This window comes from Rutidosis leptorrhynchoides, chromosome 6 (assembly GCF_046630445.1).
Source record: "Rutidosis leptorrhynchoides isolate AG116_Rl617_1_P2 chromosome 6, CSIRO_AGI_Rlap_v1, whole genome shotgun sequence".
In the NCBI taxonomy this organism is placed as follows: domain Eukaryota; kingdom Viridiplantae; phylum Streptophyta; class Magnoliopsida; order Asterales; family Asteraceae; genus Rutidosis; species Rutidosis leptorrhynchoides.
Genome location: NC_092338.1, coordinates 144,157,211 through 144,174,290, shown reverse-complemented (window position 1 = coordinate 144,174,290; position 17,080 = coordinate 144,157,211). Strand labels below are relative to the sequence as shown.

General features: G+C 36.3%; 1 protein-coding gene and 1 non-coding gene across 2 annotated transcripts; one reads left to right on the top strand and one right to left on the bottom strand.

Annotated features, from left to right (window-relative positions):
- Window positions 1–12,856: 12,856 nt before the first annotated feature.
- LOC139854132 (uncharacterized) lies at window positions 12,857–14,969 on the bottom strand. The gene is made up of 2 exons (XM_071843456.1): window positions 14,790–14,969; window positions 12,857–13,321 (listed from the first exon to the last, which is right to left on the bottom strand). Exons 1-2 carry the CDS (start codon window positions 14,967–14,969, stop codon window positions 12,857–12,859), a joined length of 645 nt encoding a protein of 214 aa, XP_071699557.1.
- Window positions 14,872–14,978, top strand: LOC139856504 (small nucleolar RNA R71). The gene has a single exon (XR_011761981.1). It is a non-coding gene; the product is annotated as a small nucleolar RNA R71 (small nucleolar RNA).
- The last annotated feature ends 2,102 nt before the right edge of the window (window positions 14,979–17,080 follow it).

Genomic DNA, 17,080 nt, shown 5'->3' with positions numbered 1-17,080 from the left:
AACCGTTTCAAAGCGCTCGACACGAGCTTGTTGAAGGAACATCTCCTTCAATTGTGTGATCATGTCATATGCACTATGATGCTCGAAATCCTTTTGGAGTTCTAGTATCATAGTCCCAAGCATGAGGCAAGAAACTTGCACCGAATCGGTGCAATATTTCTCCCAATAAGCCATGCCTTCAGTATCATCCTCGTCCGGTTGATCGGGAATGGGGTCTTCCAACACATACGCCCTATCCTATAGTTTGAGGACAATTCTTAGATTGCGAAACCAATCCATGAAGTTCGTATGGTTAAGTTTTTCCTTTTCGAGGATTGACCTCAACGATAGGTTGTTAAAGTTAATTGGTGCGTTTGGAATGTTGTTATTATTGGCGGCCATCTACAAAATTTAACAAAGTTGTTTAAGTATCAAATTTAATTTAACAATCAATACCCTTTAAATCCAATTGATATTTATTAAATTTTAGAATCCAACGGTAAACCAAATTTCGGTTAGGTGACCTTTATCCCGTCATTTGATTTAGCTAGGTAGTCATTATATGACAATTGCAATCCTTTAGCAACTTCTAAGTTATGGGATCATGCAATCCTTTTGCATGGCATATTTATCCCATCAACGCCTATTTGTTCCGCATGCTTCGGTGACCCTAAGTTCATGATTCCTAAATCAAGTCGTCCTACTTGTGTAAACGTGTAAATTTAACATACAAGTGGTTAGGTGACCTTTATCCTACAAGTGTGCGAAATTCACCTTAATCATATTAGTTTGCTCATAATGGTTAGGTGACCTTTATCCCATTATGAGTTCCCTAATATTTTTAAGTGTCACACAAAAGAATGACGTTTAACTTGTTTTCCTTGTTAATAAGGGATTTTAAGTTTTCATTAATTCTAGTTTTGAGAAAACTTTTACACCATACACCAACATGCATTTTGTGTATGGTTTATTTGAAAATCCATTTTTCATGTTATGTAATAAAGCCAATTTCATTACATTGATATAAACCATTTTATATGTGTTTTAATAACCAATTATTATAATCCATTTAGACATTTTTAATTTAACCAATTAAATTATCGTTTTGCATGTCGTTAATAATGTCTAATTTAACTATTTAAATTGTCATTTTGCTTGTTGTTAACTTGTGATTTACTTGAAGCAACCAAACATACAAACATAATAAACAACAATGCATGCAAAACAAATATGTTCACAATCAAGCCAATTTGGTAGACATTTGTTTAGCCGAAAACAAATTCCACCGGTTAAGGGGTTATAACTCAAAGTAGGAGATTTTAAATCTCCCACTTAATCTTGCATCCAAATACAATCTTCTTGTGTTCTTCCTTTTCTTCTTGTATCTTCATCTTGTTACAAAATATATCCTAACACATTATGTCTAGAAAATGAAATACAACCTAATCTATTTTACATACCAAATATAAAATAAATTACATAACCAAAATAATATTATTACAAACCAAATTGAATGAATTAATATTACATACCAAATGAATAATAAATAATCAACCAAACATGCAACCATTCAAACACAAGGTCAAGGCTTGATTGTGAACTTCAACATACAACAAATATTAACCAAATGGCAAACCCAAAACCACCTTTTGGACCTTCCCAAATTCGGCCAAAATGAGGTACCACCCAAAACCCAAAGTTTTTGCATTTTACTTGCATGCAAGTTCATAAAATGCAAAGATATAGTGGGTTTTAATAACCATCTCGAAGCATATTTCAACAACTTCGGCTCTAGATACCATTGTTGGGATTTAACAAGTTTCAATATACTTAAAACCTTTTATTAACAAACAAAGCGGAAGCATGTAAGTATTACCATTTTAGAACTTGTTATACTTTAACTAATTAAAGTTAAATCCCAATTAGGATCAAGTTATGAAATATGCTTATAAAATAAAAGGATGTTTAGAGGTTATACCTCTTCAAGCTTGTTGAGGGCTGATTTGGTACAAGAAGGATGAAGGTGAAGATGAAAAACTCCAAGCTTTTGTTTCACCAACACTACCCTTAATTGAGTTTGGATTTAAGACACTTAATCGCCTTAAAACCGAGCTTAAAACCCTTTCCTTTTGCACCCAAAATTCTGGTCAGCAGCAACTAGAAGGAATGATGATGAATGTAGCTTCAAATGGATGAAACCTCAAGTTGTTATACCCCAAGCTTGACACCAACACCTAGTACTTCAGTTAGGATTTAATTAGACACTTGATTTTAGCTTACACAACAAGTTTGGAACCCACCTTTGAGTCCTCAAAGGCCTACGGCCAAAAACAGCAGCAGCAAAAAATTGGTGCAGTTTTTGAAATGTATTTGATGTATATGCATGTGTCTTAGTGACTTTGAGTCAAGGAACATGTTTATAGATTGATGCAAAAGCATGGCCAACTAAAGAAAGGAATCTCTAGCATGTGCACTTGACTCCCAATGCCACTTCCAATTTGTTTATAAAAAATTAGTTTTATAAAAGAATTAGTTTTTATAAAACCATTTTTATAAACCTTCAAATATATATATATATATATATATATATATATATATATATATATATATATATATATATATATATATATATATATATATATATATATATACATTTTATATAAAACCAAATTATATAAAATGTAACATAAATTTATTAATTATTTAACCTATAAATAATTAAATCCATAATATATAAATTATTCCATAATTTATATATATGTACACATCAAGTAATATTTCAGAAAACCATTTTTCTTAAAGTTCAAGTGTCGCGTATTTAATCAATGATCCAATTGTTAAGATTAAATACGTATAAGGTGTTGATAAGCTTGTTATTGGGTATGACCCGACTTGGATCAAAACATATTAGCCACATTAATTTAATATGTCTCTCGGGCATACGAAATACCTTCACTAAGATAGTCATAAACCGAGCAAAGTGAGGTAGATATCGCGAAATAAAACATATATAAATGGAGCAATATCAAACCCCCTACATTTGAATCTTTGTTTGTCCTCAAGAAAATAATTGACGAAACAAGATTTGGAGATAGAGAACAAATAAGTGAACAATGCCAAAGCGCAAGAAGGTTAAGCTCAAAATGATACCTTTCATGAATATGCACTAGATGTCTATAGTGTTCTCCAAAACCTTGCACTTGCTAGGACCAAACACAATCATCCTCTTCTTCTACTAAGACAAGCTTAACTCAAGCTCCAAATAATATCTTTAATAGCATAACTCCAAATAAGCTTCAAATCTTCAATCCTTAAACACTAACATAAACATAATTCAAGCCTAAATCTACCCGAACCAATCATGCCCCCTGTCAAAGTCAACTTCATCTACGAGAAGGTCATCAAACACCAATCACAAAGTATCGAATCATTACAAACTCGAACTTGACCTCCTTGACCTTGACCAAATATGTAGGATTCAAGGGATAGCCATAAACTCATCAAACAAATCGATCATATCAAAATATAAGCTTGCTTGAACAAACTCAAAGTGTACCCAAAATATGTAAAATGCACCCCGAAATGAATAAGGGCCATGAAAATCGTACACATCACCACTAATCATGAAATGCATCGTGTAAAGAATATGCTTCCAAAAAGAATGCTCACCTCATCAACCCGTAATGTCTATCCCTCTTCCACCTCCATGCCCCCAAAACACCTATTTTCGTCAATTCCAATAATGATCGTCAATTCCAAATATATACCGTCAATTCCAATTGATAATCATCAATTCCAAGTATAGGGTTAAGGTGGGTGTGCCAAAGGTAAGGGACTGGGTACCCCACCTTTATTTGGTTACCCAGGCACGGGGTAACCGGCTAGGGGTGTCCATCGGTTCGGTTTTCGGTTTGTTCGGTTTATTCGGTTCGGTGTATTCGGTTTTGAAATTTTTTTTGGCAAAACCGAAAACCGAATTCAAAGTTAAAACCGAACCGAATATCGAATTCAAATTCGGATTCAGTTTGGTTTTCGGTTAAAACCGAATATTATGAAAAAACTGGTAGTTTAATTGTGGCGTTACTGATGTCTTAGTTATTTATATCCTAAAGCAATGACGTACTAATAAATTATCAAGAATTTGATGATTTATTAATATATACAGCTTAATTATGATGTTTACTGCTTTTGTTATTAAGAAGAAGAACATAATAATTTGAGTAACATAATTATAATGTGAGTTACCAAACGGTCATATGGGTGAGAACATATTTTATTGATTGGATCTCAAATTAAAATGACATTAAAATGTAAACATACAAATTAAGTATATAAAAATTTTGAATTCGGTTTTGAATTCGGTTTTCAGTTAAACCGAATTCAGAATTTTCAAAACTGAAAATCGAATTCAAATTCAGTTTCAGTTTTACTCGATCCGAAAGCCATTTTTCATATTCGGTTTAGTTTTCTTTCGGTTTGGTTTTCGGGTTCCACGATTTCAAACCAAATATTAACCACCCCTATAACTGGCACTCATCAAGCTTTATACCACAACTCTATGGTTTCTCTCATAGTAGGGCGAAAGCATTGACGGAGGTTCGTGGAATTAGGGCCCCACGTGGCTAATTAAGAGAGTTCGTCAATTTCAAAATTTTGAAGCACTAGGAAGACTTTAACTTCCTCTCAAATAATCGAGCTTGACTTGGGAGACTTTACTCCCAAGCTTGGAACAAACATAACTTGGAAGTCTTTACTTCCAAAATGAGATGATGCTTATCTACTTCCCACATAACAAACTTTTATGCTTATTTTAAGAAAAGGTAGGAAGTAGTTACTACCTTTCCGTTAATTGCATGCGCAAGGGTGCCATAGCTTTTGGCTATGGGTTGTGTTGTCTAGCAACACTAGCACGAAGCCATTGCTCCTAAAAAGGATAGCACTTTGTGAAGCTCAAGGCTCCTCTTCCCACGGCACTTAGCATAGCTAAATGTAAAATGATGTATATTAGAAAGTCTCCTACACCAAGTGAATTAACTATTCAAGTTTATTTGAAACATGAGAGGGTGGACTTTAACCACTGAACTTTTTAAAATCGGGAAGACTTTACTTCCTTAAGTTTTGAAAAACTTGGAAAAGGCTTTATTTTCCCTCAAAAATTTTGAAAATTTTTACAAGCCTTAACCATTTTAGGTGTTTATGATATGAATTAGTGTAATGGTTAAAAACTTGTTCCAAAAATTGTTCGACAATGCAAGCTATGAACATTATAATGCATGTGATACGTTTACTCGAAATAGTTTCAAAATGGCCCGATATTTTAACTCTCCCCCTACATTTAGCGTATGTAATGCCCTCATTGCATTAGAACGATAGAATAAGTGAAAATGAGGGACATTTTGAAATAGAAAAGTTTAGAGAAGAGAAGTTAAAAACCGGCGAAGGTCAAATGATCTTTGTTGTTACCATTCTAGAAACTTAATCTCCAAGGGAATGAAAGTCGATGAGCTTGATGCCTGAACTTAATGCCAGGGTTGGATCAATCATCAATAAGGTGTATCCTGCCACTAAGAACCACAACAAGCAAGAACATACATACAACCATAAGAATATACACACACATCCATGTCAAATTATTACAATCATAGAGATGTTCATGTGTAAGAGTAGCAATATAAGTCTACTACCTCACACCGAATCGACCATTCAAAGTTTCACACACATAAGTACCAAATTTAGTTAAGTTACATGTCAATTCAAAAGATAAATTGTTCACAAACCATGATGAAAATTTATTACCAAATTCTCGTTGAGTATTGGTTTGACATCTAGACGCCCCTCCAAATGCACTCATGATAACCCAACTGCTCCATGGGCACCTCCTCTGATTCATTGAAATTCACCTTTAAGAACTTTGCGATGCGGGTCACATAATAACCACTAACACTTGGGAATCCTGACTTTTCACCACTTACGTCGAATAGATAACTTGCGATAAGGTTGGGAATGTGAATATGCTTCTTCTTGTGGATAGCATGAATCAACCAAATATCAAACATTCTCATCTTATCAACATCCACTATTCAGTGTAAGACCGAGTGAGCGATGAACCTTTGGATGCACCTAAGTATGTGGCTTTTGAGCGCACTTTGGACTAGATTATCAGGGGTTGGTTTGACATGACTAATTTCACTCCATGCTTGCTTGGGATCAAACTCATTTAGGTTGTAGGTTTCACATTTTGCCAAGTATGCAAAAGTTGAATCGGGATCAGAATCTGTGTAGAGACCTAGGCATGCTATGAATTGGGCCATGCTCATTTGCCATTCCGCACCCCCTAGCCTGAACCTAAGGTAGTTGCGGATCCATGGAGAGGTGACCTTGAAATCGACCCTGAGAGTCGCTAAGAACTCACGGGTTAGCAATGGATAAACACTCTCTTTCATGTAAAGGAGCATCTCCCATGGGCGCATAACCTTATTATCCTGCTCAACCGTGAATGTTTCCCGAATTTGATGACCTAGCCCCGCCAATTCTATCTCAGTCCAATAGATGTACCTTGCAGGGCACACTGGCGTGTGAATCCTACTAATCACTTGATCTTGAGTTGTTTCATCCGTTAAAATCACTTGCAACCACTCATGAACATCGGTGGATGTAAAACTCACCTCTCCTTTAGAATAGTTCCCTGCAATAGACTCAACAAACAATACGCGCAAACACGTTTTCATGACATTAGCAACCATCAAATATATCGCATACAAACAATGGTGTGGAAATATGCCCCCTACATTTAATTTCAGGATAAGGTTTCACAACATTCAATCATAAGTAACATGGCCTAATTGCAGAAAGTCAACTCTAGTCAAAGTCAAAAGTCAAATCAAGCTTAAAACTAGGAGCATGCATTTTAGTATAGCAATTAGCCAAATCAACAAGCATAATAATTAACAAGCAAGGTTCAATTGCTATCACACCCCAATTGGTCAAATTTAATCAAAAGTCAAAGAATCAAGAACCCAAAATTCAATTTAATTGCATACAAGCATGAAAGTTGGTTTCTTTTTTATGTAGACATAACATAGAAGCATAGAATGACCAATTGCATCATTACATTCTCAATTAAACATCATCTTTGAAAAAACCCCAAATTTGGAAGAACCCCAAAAATTCAAAGTGTAAATTTTCAAAATCAAGCATGCAAATCATGTTAGGAATCATGATAATAACAAAGATTCATCACCAATTTAGCATAAACATCATCAATTTCTTATAGATATAGAAATAAGAAGAAACAAGAACATAATAAGAATCATGTAATTAATTGAAGATAAGTGATAATGAAGCATGAATCTTACTTTACTCATGTTAGATGATGATTAAGATGCAAGAAATCTCCACAAAATATGTTAATTTGGTTCAAGGGGCCAAAGTAGTTGACCTTTAGTCGCAATATGAGAGAATAAATGAAGTGGGTGGAGAAAATGAAGTGTTTGAGTCGTATTTAAAACTTGACAGCCCAGGTCCAGGAGCGCCGCACCAGAAGTAGGAGCGCCGTTCCTGTAGTAACAAAAGCGTCGCTTTTAAAATTAAAGCATCGCTCTTGAGAAAACAAAAGCGCCGCTTTTCATAAGAAAAGCGTCGTTCTTGGCTACTGTCCATTTTTGGTCCAAAATCACAGGTTAAAGCGTCGCTATTGAAGTAGAAGCGTCGCTCTTAGAAGACCTGAAGCGCCGCTCCTAGGATAAATGCGCTACTTTTGTACCTGAAGCAATTTTGCAGTTTCAAAATTCATTTCAACTCATTCAAAAGCTATTTTTGACGTTTTCCGGTTTACCCAAATGCATGAAACGCAACTATATGCAAATGCAACCTATAAAAACATAATATCATACAAGTCTATATGAAATGCAATCCTAAATGCACAAATATACACAAGCGTGATTATTTTGATCGCGGGTCTATCACTTGATCCGTTTTAGCGCAAAGGTGTCATTTCAGGTAGAGCTTGATGTCATCAAGTTCAATAGCATTGATGTCATCTCTATAAACCTTCAATCTATGACCATTAACCTTGAAAGTGTTCTCATTCCCATATAACTCCACATAACCCGCAGGATAAGCTTTCTTAATAATGTACGGACCCGTCCATCTAGATTTCAACTTACCGGGTGAGAACTTAAAGCGGGAGTTATAAACTAAGACCTTATCGTTGGGATTGAATTCTTTGGGACCTTTAAGTCGGGCATCGTGCCAACGCTTAGTTTTCTCTTTGTATACTAAAGAGTTATCATATGCCTCTAACCTAAGCTCCTCTAATTCATGCAATTGTGTCACCCGTTTTTCCTTAGCTCTTTCTAGGTCTAGGTTTATCTCCTTAATTGCCCAAAATGCCTTGTGTTCAACCTCAACTGGAATATGACATGCCTATGGGTGTCTTGTAAGTGGTTCTAAATGCCCACAATGCTTCATCTAGTTTGGCTGACCAAATCTTAGGGTTATTACTAACCGTCTTCTCCAAAATCCTTTTTAAGGCACGATTAGTATTCTCAACTTGACCGCTAGTTTAGGGGTGGTAAGGGGTCAAAAAACGATGGTTTACACCATATTTTTCCATGACTCTCTCCATAAGACTATTAGCAAAATGTGTCCCTCAATCCGAGATCAATACTTTTGGCACACCAAACCTAGAAAATAACCCTTTTAAAAACTTAACAACTACTATCGCATAATTTGTTGGCAAGGCTTTAGCCTCGGCCCATCTCGAGACATAATCTACCACCACCAAAATATAAACACACTTATTCGAGTTCGAGAATGGTCCCATGAAATCTAAACCCCATACGTCAAACACCTCGCATATTTCAATGCCGGTTTAGGGCATCTCATCCCTCTTGGAGATGGATCCCGACCTTTGGCATGAATGATGTGTGCAGCGGGGTGTACGAAATAGTATTAATTTAAATACAAAATACGACGAAATATTAAAAAAGTTTTAATTATTTATTTACAAAATGGATATACCTAAACCTTTCTATAACACTATAGGCAGTGTACCTAATCGTAGAGTAGTATAGTTTTTAGTATGTCCGATTCGTTCCACAGGGAGCGGGCTTATTGCACACTATATATTTAAACAATTATATTTGTACAAAATATATTATATTGATAATATATAAAAGGGGGTTTACCGTTTAATGACCGGTTTATCGATTTATATTTTAAGCGAAGCGTATAGTAAATGACGATATTTAACTAACAATATAAAATAAATAACAATAATTAGAATGACAATAAATAAAAGTACGAGGAAATATGAAATAAAATATATTATGCTTATTTAAACTTCCGTAATCATGATGTTTGACGTGTTGATTTTTAGTTTATTCCCATGGGTTAATTGTCCTTTGTCCTGGATTATTTAATATGTCCGTCTGGTTTTTGTCCATAACAGTCCATCGGTCATAAATTTAAAGTGCGAGTATCCTCGTCAAATTATCCTTATACCCGAAGTTAAATATTCCAACTAATTGGGGACTTAAACTGTAACAAGGTTTTAATACTTTGTTTAATAATTACACCAGGATGTCGACTGCGTGTAACCCAAGGTTTTAATACTTTGTTATCAATTATGCCAAGTGTCCTTGTACATAATTTCACCCCTGTTTTAATAATTCTAGTGACTATTAATCCATTCCCGTGTCCGGTTAAATGAACTATTATTCGTACATATAAATTCCCCGCCCATCGTGTCCGATCGAGTGTATATGGTTATTTATAGGGACGTCCAATTGTAAATCTTTATATTAAAATTAACAAACTATCATTTAGTTAAACAAATATAAAGCCCATTAATAGCCCGTAGTCTAATTTCCACAAGTGTCGTTCTTTTGTCCAAACCCCAATTATGGTACAAAGCCCAATTACCCCGTCTTTAATATTTAGTCCAACATCATGATTACTTTGGCTCAAATAAGCATAATAATAATTTAAGTACGAGACATTAATTTAAAAAGGAGAACATAACTTACATTGAGTATTTATCGCGTAGTGTTACACGGACAGAATTTCGACTTCAAAACCCGTAAAATAACCTTTACATAACCCGAACTAATCTAATATAAATCTACCCTATACTATATATATTATATATATATTTATTTATTTATTTATTACAGTGTATTGTTATTAATTTTTTTTATCCTTAAACTCGGCAGAATGCATGGCCTTTTATAGGGATTTCTGATTTTTCAAACTCCGCGAGTCGTGGAGTTTTTGGCCTTCAAACTCCGCGAGTCGTGGAGTTTGATTTTCCAGCTCACATCAATTTGGATCTTAGCTTTGCCGACATAATATATAAATAAATATAATATATAAATAATTTTAAGAATTAATTAAATATTATATTATATTTATGTGCATAGTTGACTTGTAATTTTTAGTCCGTTGCGTCGAGCGTTGAGAGTTGACTCATGTCCCAGTTCCGAATTTTCGAACGTCCTTGCGTATTATTTTATATCTTGTACTTTGCGTTCCGCAACTTGTACTTTTGTCATTTTTAGACGTTTCTCATCAATAAATTGAACCTTTTGAATTGTATCTTGTACATTTGAGCTTTTTGGTCATTTGCATCTTCAAATCGTCGTTTTCGTCTTCTGTCTTCGCACTTATTTAATATAAACGATTACAAATTAAAATAGGACAATTACAACTAAATAATTTACATATTGGGAGGATATTGCTACTAAATATATGTTCATTTGGAGCACTATCAATGAATCACATCGCTTAACCAAATCATGTGCATCCTTAAAGATAGTGGGCCAATAAAACCCCGAATCGAACACCTTTTTCGCTGTGTGATTTGAACCAAAGTGGCCTCCCGTTGGCCCACTATGACAACTTCTTAAAATATCCCGAGCCTCTTGCCCATAAACGCATCTCCTAATCACTTGATCTGCCTCAATGCGGAAGAAGTGTGGGTCATCCCAAAAATAATATCGTAAATCGTTGAAAAACTTTTTTTTTTGGTAGGACAAACGTTTTCGTAAAACATTTGACGCTAAGTAGTTTGCATAGTCGGCAAACCATGGGACTTCATCAACTAGGTCAATTCTCATTAAATGTTCATCCGGGAATGTGTCCCGAATTTTAATCTCATCTAAAGGTTGGAGTACCGGATTGTCTAACCTTGACAAATGATCGGCCGCCACATTCTCGGCTCCCTTTTTATCCATAATTTCTATATCAAACTCTTTCAAAAGAAGCACCCAACGAATCAAATGATGCTTTGCATCTTGCTTTTGAAAAAGGTACTTTAGCGCGGAGTGATCCGTGCAGACGGCTGTCTTTGAAAGTACAAGATAAGATCGAAACTTATTAAAAGCAAATACTATCGTAAGAAGCTCCTTCTCAATAGTGGTGTAGTTCAATTGGGCCCCATTTAGGGTTTTTCTTGCATAGTAAATTGGCCTAAAGTGTTGGTCAACTCTTTGACCAAGAACCGCACCTAGTGCATAATCGCTCGCGTCGCACATTAATTTAAAGTCTTTGTCCCAATTGGGAGAGATAAGAATAGGTGGGTTAACTAGCTTTTCCTTCAAAAAATTGAATGCCTCGATGCATTCATCATCAAACAAGAAAGGTTGGTCCTTTTATAACAATTTGGTCATAGGGCGGGCGATTTTTGAGAAATCTTTTATGAACCGTTTATAAAATTCCGCGTGCCCAAAAAAACTTCGGATTGCTTTTACATCTGATGGTTTAGGTAAGTCCTTTATCACACTAATTTTAGCCTTGTCAACCTCAATTCCCGCCTTAGAAATTTTATGTCCCAAAACTATCCCCTCGTAAACCATGAAGTGACATTTTCCCAATTAAGAACCAAATTTGCATTTTCACAACGTGTTAACATTTTATCAAGATTTTTAAGACAATGGTCGAATGAATCTCTGAATACCGAAAAATCATCCATGAAAACCTCCATAGTATCCTCAACCATATCTGAAAAAATAGCAAGCATACATCGTTGGAATGTCCCCGGGGCATTGCATAGCCCAAAAGGCATCCTCCGATACGCAAATGTACCATAGGTACATGTAAAGGTTGTCTTTTCTTGATCCTCGGGGTCTATCGGGATTTAGAAGTGTCCCGAAAACCCGTCAAGAAAGCAATAGAATTCTCTCCTGCTCAAACGTTCGATCATTTGATCGATGTAAGGGAGTGGAAAATGGTCTTTTCGTGTTGCGTCATTTAGACATCTATAGTCAATGCATACGCACCATCCCGTGATGGTTCGGGTTAGGACAAGCTCATTTTGGTCGTTTAAGATCACCGTGGTCCCACCCTTTTTGGGCACCACTTAGACGGGACTCGCCCATGGCGAGTCGGATATTGGATAAATAAGCCCCGCGTCCAAAAGTTTGATCACTTCCTTTTTGACAACCTCTTTCATGTTTGGGTTAAGTCTTCGTTGTCGTTGGACAACCGGTTTGTAGTTCTCCTACATGAGGATTTTGTGCGTGCAATATTATGGATTGATCCCCGGGATGTCCGTGGTCTTCCATGCTATGGCTTTATGGGGAGACTTAAGTAATGATACAAGTTGGGTCTTTTGGTCTTGGGTGAGTTTCGAAGAAATAATCACTGGAAGTTAGTTTTCTTCCTTAAGATATGCATATTCAAGATGTTCGGGGAGCTCTTTAAGCTCTAGAGTTGGAGCCTCCTCCCATGAAGACTTGATTCGGAATCTATCTTCATGAGGGATAGACTCAAATGACTCTTCCCAAATGGTCTCATCTTTACTTTCAAAATCATCAACATTAACATTCATCAATTCTTTAAAATCGGCCTCTAAGTCCACAATCTCATTATCACAAGTTTAGTCGAACTCCGAAGTATCAACCTTTAAAAGTTTTTCAAGTTCACCATGCACATAAAGGTCAATATGGTCAAAGGCATAGCACTCATCATCATCGGTGTTACTCGGTTGCTTCATAGCTTCCCGGATATTGATGGTCACACACTCTTCACCAACTCCAATGTTAAATTGGTTTCGTTGTACTAAGATGATGGTGTCGGCGGTTGCCAAAAATGGTCTACCTAAGATGAGGGGGACTTGAAGGTCCTCCTTCATCTCTATGATAACAAAATCAACCGGGAACACCAAGGTGTCAATGCTAACCAAGATGTCCTCGGTGATGCCAATAGCGGTATCAAATGAATGGTTGGCCAATCTTATCCTAATTTGAGTTGGTTTAAGAGGTCCAAGACCAAGCGTCTCGTAAAGTGAATGGGGTATTAAGTTAATGCTTGCACCCAAGTTGACTAGTGCATTGAACACTTTCTGATTCACCAAACTTACAAGGGAAAAACAAATTTTCCCGGATCTCCGAACTTCTTAGGAATCCTTGGCCTTGATGCAAGAATCTTGTTGCACTCCTCTTCGATAAAGAAAGATGTTTCGTCATGATATTTATCCCTTTGAGATATTAGCTCCTTGATGAACCGATCGTAATTCGGAATTCCTTTAAGCACATTGGTGATAGGTAAGTTAACCGAGACATTTTTCATCATTTCTTGAAATTTTTTGTATTGAGCCACCAACTTGTCCTTCTTTAAAGCTTTTGGATATGGCACCGGTCTCGTAATCTTTGAAGACTCATCACCCTTTTTTTACCCTCTGTTGAGTTGACCTTTTCTTTACCCTTCTCCTTACTAACCCCGGTATCCTCTTCAATGAAACTTGGTTGTGGTTCATGGGTTATAAAGGGTTGTGGTTGAGGATCTTCGATCCCTTGTGTGGTTAAACCGCTTCGAGTGGTTATGGTGTTGACATTTTCATTTTGGTTTGGGTTATTAGGGTTTTGGTTGGTGCTTTCGATAGGAATCATTCTTGAGTTGTTGTGTTGTTGGTTTTGATAGTGTTGACGGTTATTGTTATAATTGTTAATCGGGTTGACTTGTGTGTTTGAAGGTAAAGTTCCTTGTGGTTTTTCGGTAACTTGATTTGAAAGTCGTCCAATGGCACTCTCAAGGTTTTGGAATGAGGCTTGTTGGTTTCAAATTTGTTGCTTTAAGAATTCATTCTCTTTCATTAGAAAAGCTTCGGTTGATTCTACCTTCTTGATGTAGTTTTGCATGATTTCTTCTAAGCTCTTCGAAGGTTGGGAATGTTGATTGTTTTTTTAAGGTTGTTGATTGTAACCTTGGTTATTTTGTGATTGACTATAACCTTGGTTGTTTTGATAATTCGAAATGGCTTGATTGTTGTAAGGTTGGTTGTTGTGAGGTTATTGGTTTTGGTATTGGAAATTGTTGTTTCGGTTTTGGTTATAGTTGTTGTAACCTTAATTTCAGTTTTGGTTTGTGAATCCGGGTGGTGTATTGGTTTGGTTGTTAAATGATACTTGTTTTTGATTAGGATTGTAGTAGCTTTGGTTAGATGTTCCTCTCCGTTGGTAGTTTTGATTACTCACGTAGTTCACATGAGCATCCGAATTCATGGGAATATCATCTAGATCAACATGATTGCATTGACTAATTTGAGGACAATACTCCGTGAGATGTGGACCCTCGCATCGTTGACAACCTACTTGCATTGCAACTACCGTTTGATGAATCTTCTTCAATTCTTTCCCAAATGTTTGAAATTGATTGTTCAAGCTTGCAAGCGTCACTTGCCCATTATCACTCTCGACTTGTGCTACACTTTTCCTTGTCAAATCTCGCGGTGAAGGTGCCCATTCATACCTGTTGACCGAGGTGTCTTCTAACATAATTTTGGCAGCATTTGGTGATTTGTATATAAATACCTCACCGGATGAAGAATCAAGATATTGCTTCGTAAAAGTATTACAACCCCGATAGAATGTGTTGATATACTCCTTCTTCGTCAAACCATGCGGTGGGCAAGCTCTTAGTAGCTTCTTGAATCGAACCCATGCATCATACAAACTCTCATCACCCCGTTGTGTGAACCCATTAATCTCCATTCTAAGTCTCTCTACTTTTGATGGTGGAAAGAAATGATTGATAAACTCGTTTGTTAATTCTTGAAAAGACCTTATGGAATCGGATGTAAACTTCGCATCCAAGCTTTTGCATCTCCTTGAAGTGTGAAGGAGAATGCCCTTAGCTTAAAAGTGTCATCGGTGATGTTTTCGGTTTTGTAAATATCACAAAGATCATTAAAGTGTTGAATATGTTCGAACGGATTCTCATCAATCAAACCATGAAAGTATGTATCCTTGATCAACGTGAAAAAGTTACCCTCGATCTACCAATTATCCGCTTCAATTGGTGGTTTTTGTTAGATCCCGTGCATCAGTTGCTAGGAACTTTAGATCAAGGAACAAGCATTGATTAGCAATTTGAGCTTAAACTAGTGATAAATGAGATGAACATGATGAATATGAGATGAACAATGAACAAACACAAATAACTCAGTGATAATCAGCTGATTATAGATAAGATTACATGATATAACAATGAAGAACAATTACAATAATGATTACATGAATTAGGCTAATCACTTTGTCATTTCCATGGTGGTTGGAGCATCAATCCACCATGGATCCTCTCCACCATGAAGGTGAAGAGGAGGAGCACACACCTCACACACATTCAAGTGTTCTTGGTGGAAACCTCAACTACAAATGAACAAGGAAAACTCTATTTATAGTGTCTGTCCACTACCAGCTCACACTCACGGTTGAGCACTCAATCGTACGGATGACAGTTATCACCCGTACGAGTGACATCAATCACTCGTATGACATACCTATATTACATGTTTGGTCACATATGCTCCTACGACATGAGTTTTCTAGTTCAAAACTATCCTAGGTGTACAACGTAGACCTAAACCATTCTCAGGTTGTTCGACAGCGATGGACAACTCCATTTAGTGCACTAACAGTTTTGTAATAGCCGGTGCTATCATTGTTGGTGCAACTAATCTAGCGTTCCACATCGGTGTGTCGTTTGGATCATTCAATAATTCTTGATTAACTGGAGGACCATTAGGATTGCCCTCTTCATCGTGAATCAGATTACCGTTTGGATCCATCTCTTCTATATAAAATGGCAAAGCTTCGAAATTCTTTCTTAATACCCTTTCTTCTCTACGATTATAAACCCCGTGCACGTGTCTTTCTGGATCGGAGAATGGATGTGTGAACTCTTGATCCTTGTGAGACCTTGTTTTCATACACCAAAGGTATCCTTCAATCACAACACAAACACAAGCGGGTTTTCAAATGAAAATAATAATATAAAATGCGAAAAGTGACTTCCGTAAGGGTAAACCCCTAAGAAAGGATCGAACTATTAAAAGTTTAAACCAAATAACCAACTAGGCTAACCGCTTCCCCGGCAGCGGCGCCAAGAAAGTGTGATGCGTTCGTGCGATATACATCTTTTACCCTCTAAATTTATATTTGATTCAAACACTATAATCAAGCGCACACAACTAACGAGCACTTAGAACCCGATTATTATAGCACTTTGATGTAAGTATTCTTATCAAGTTCATCTCAAGGGAAGCGGTGTAAGTCAGATATTTGAAACTATCAATTGTCCATGGGTTTGTTTGATTGGGGGGGGGGGGGGGGGTTCGATTGATATCAACTAACAACTAAAACTTGCTCAATTAAACAAACCTAAATTTATCAATTAAACTAGTAGCAAGAAACAAGTAGTGAAGTATTAAGACTTAAAACAAATTAACTAAGACATGTTCACTTATCTAATCCTCTCTATGCTTGGCTTGCCCCATTTTCCCTATTTTTCTATCTCATTGGTTGTTGAACTATTAAATATTTAGCATCACTACTAAACCTCAAATCAAATGATACTCTGCGAATTCACATAAGCTTTATATCCTAGGATCGAGTTAAGCATGATTTGGTCATTGAGATTGAGCTTGGGTTGAAATCACTTAAAACCCCCAACTATCGAAATCACTTAAGATAATCGGCATTACTATGTTGACTAGAGGCCAATTGAAAACCAACCTAGATCAAGAACACAATCACTTGCAATTCCTAAGCTAGTTGTCTAGATCACCTAAGGTGTTGAAGCACATATTGATTCACTTTTCAAA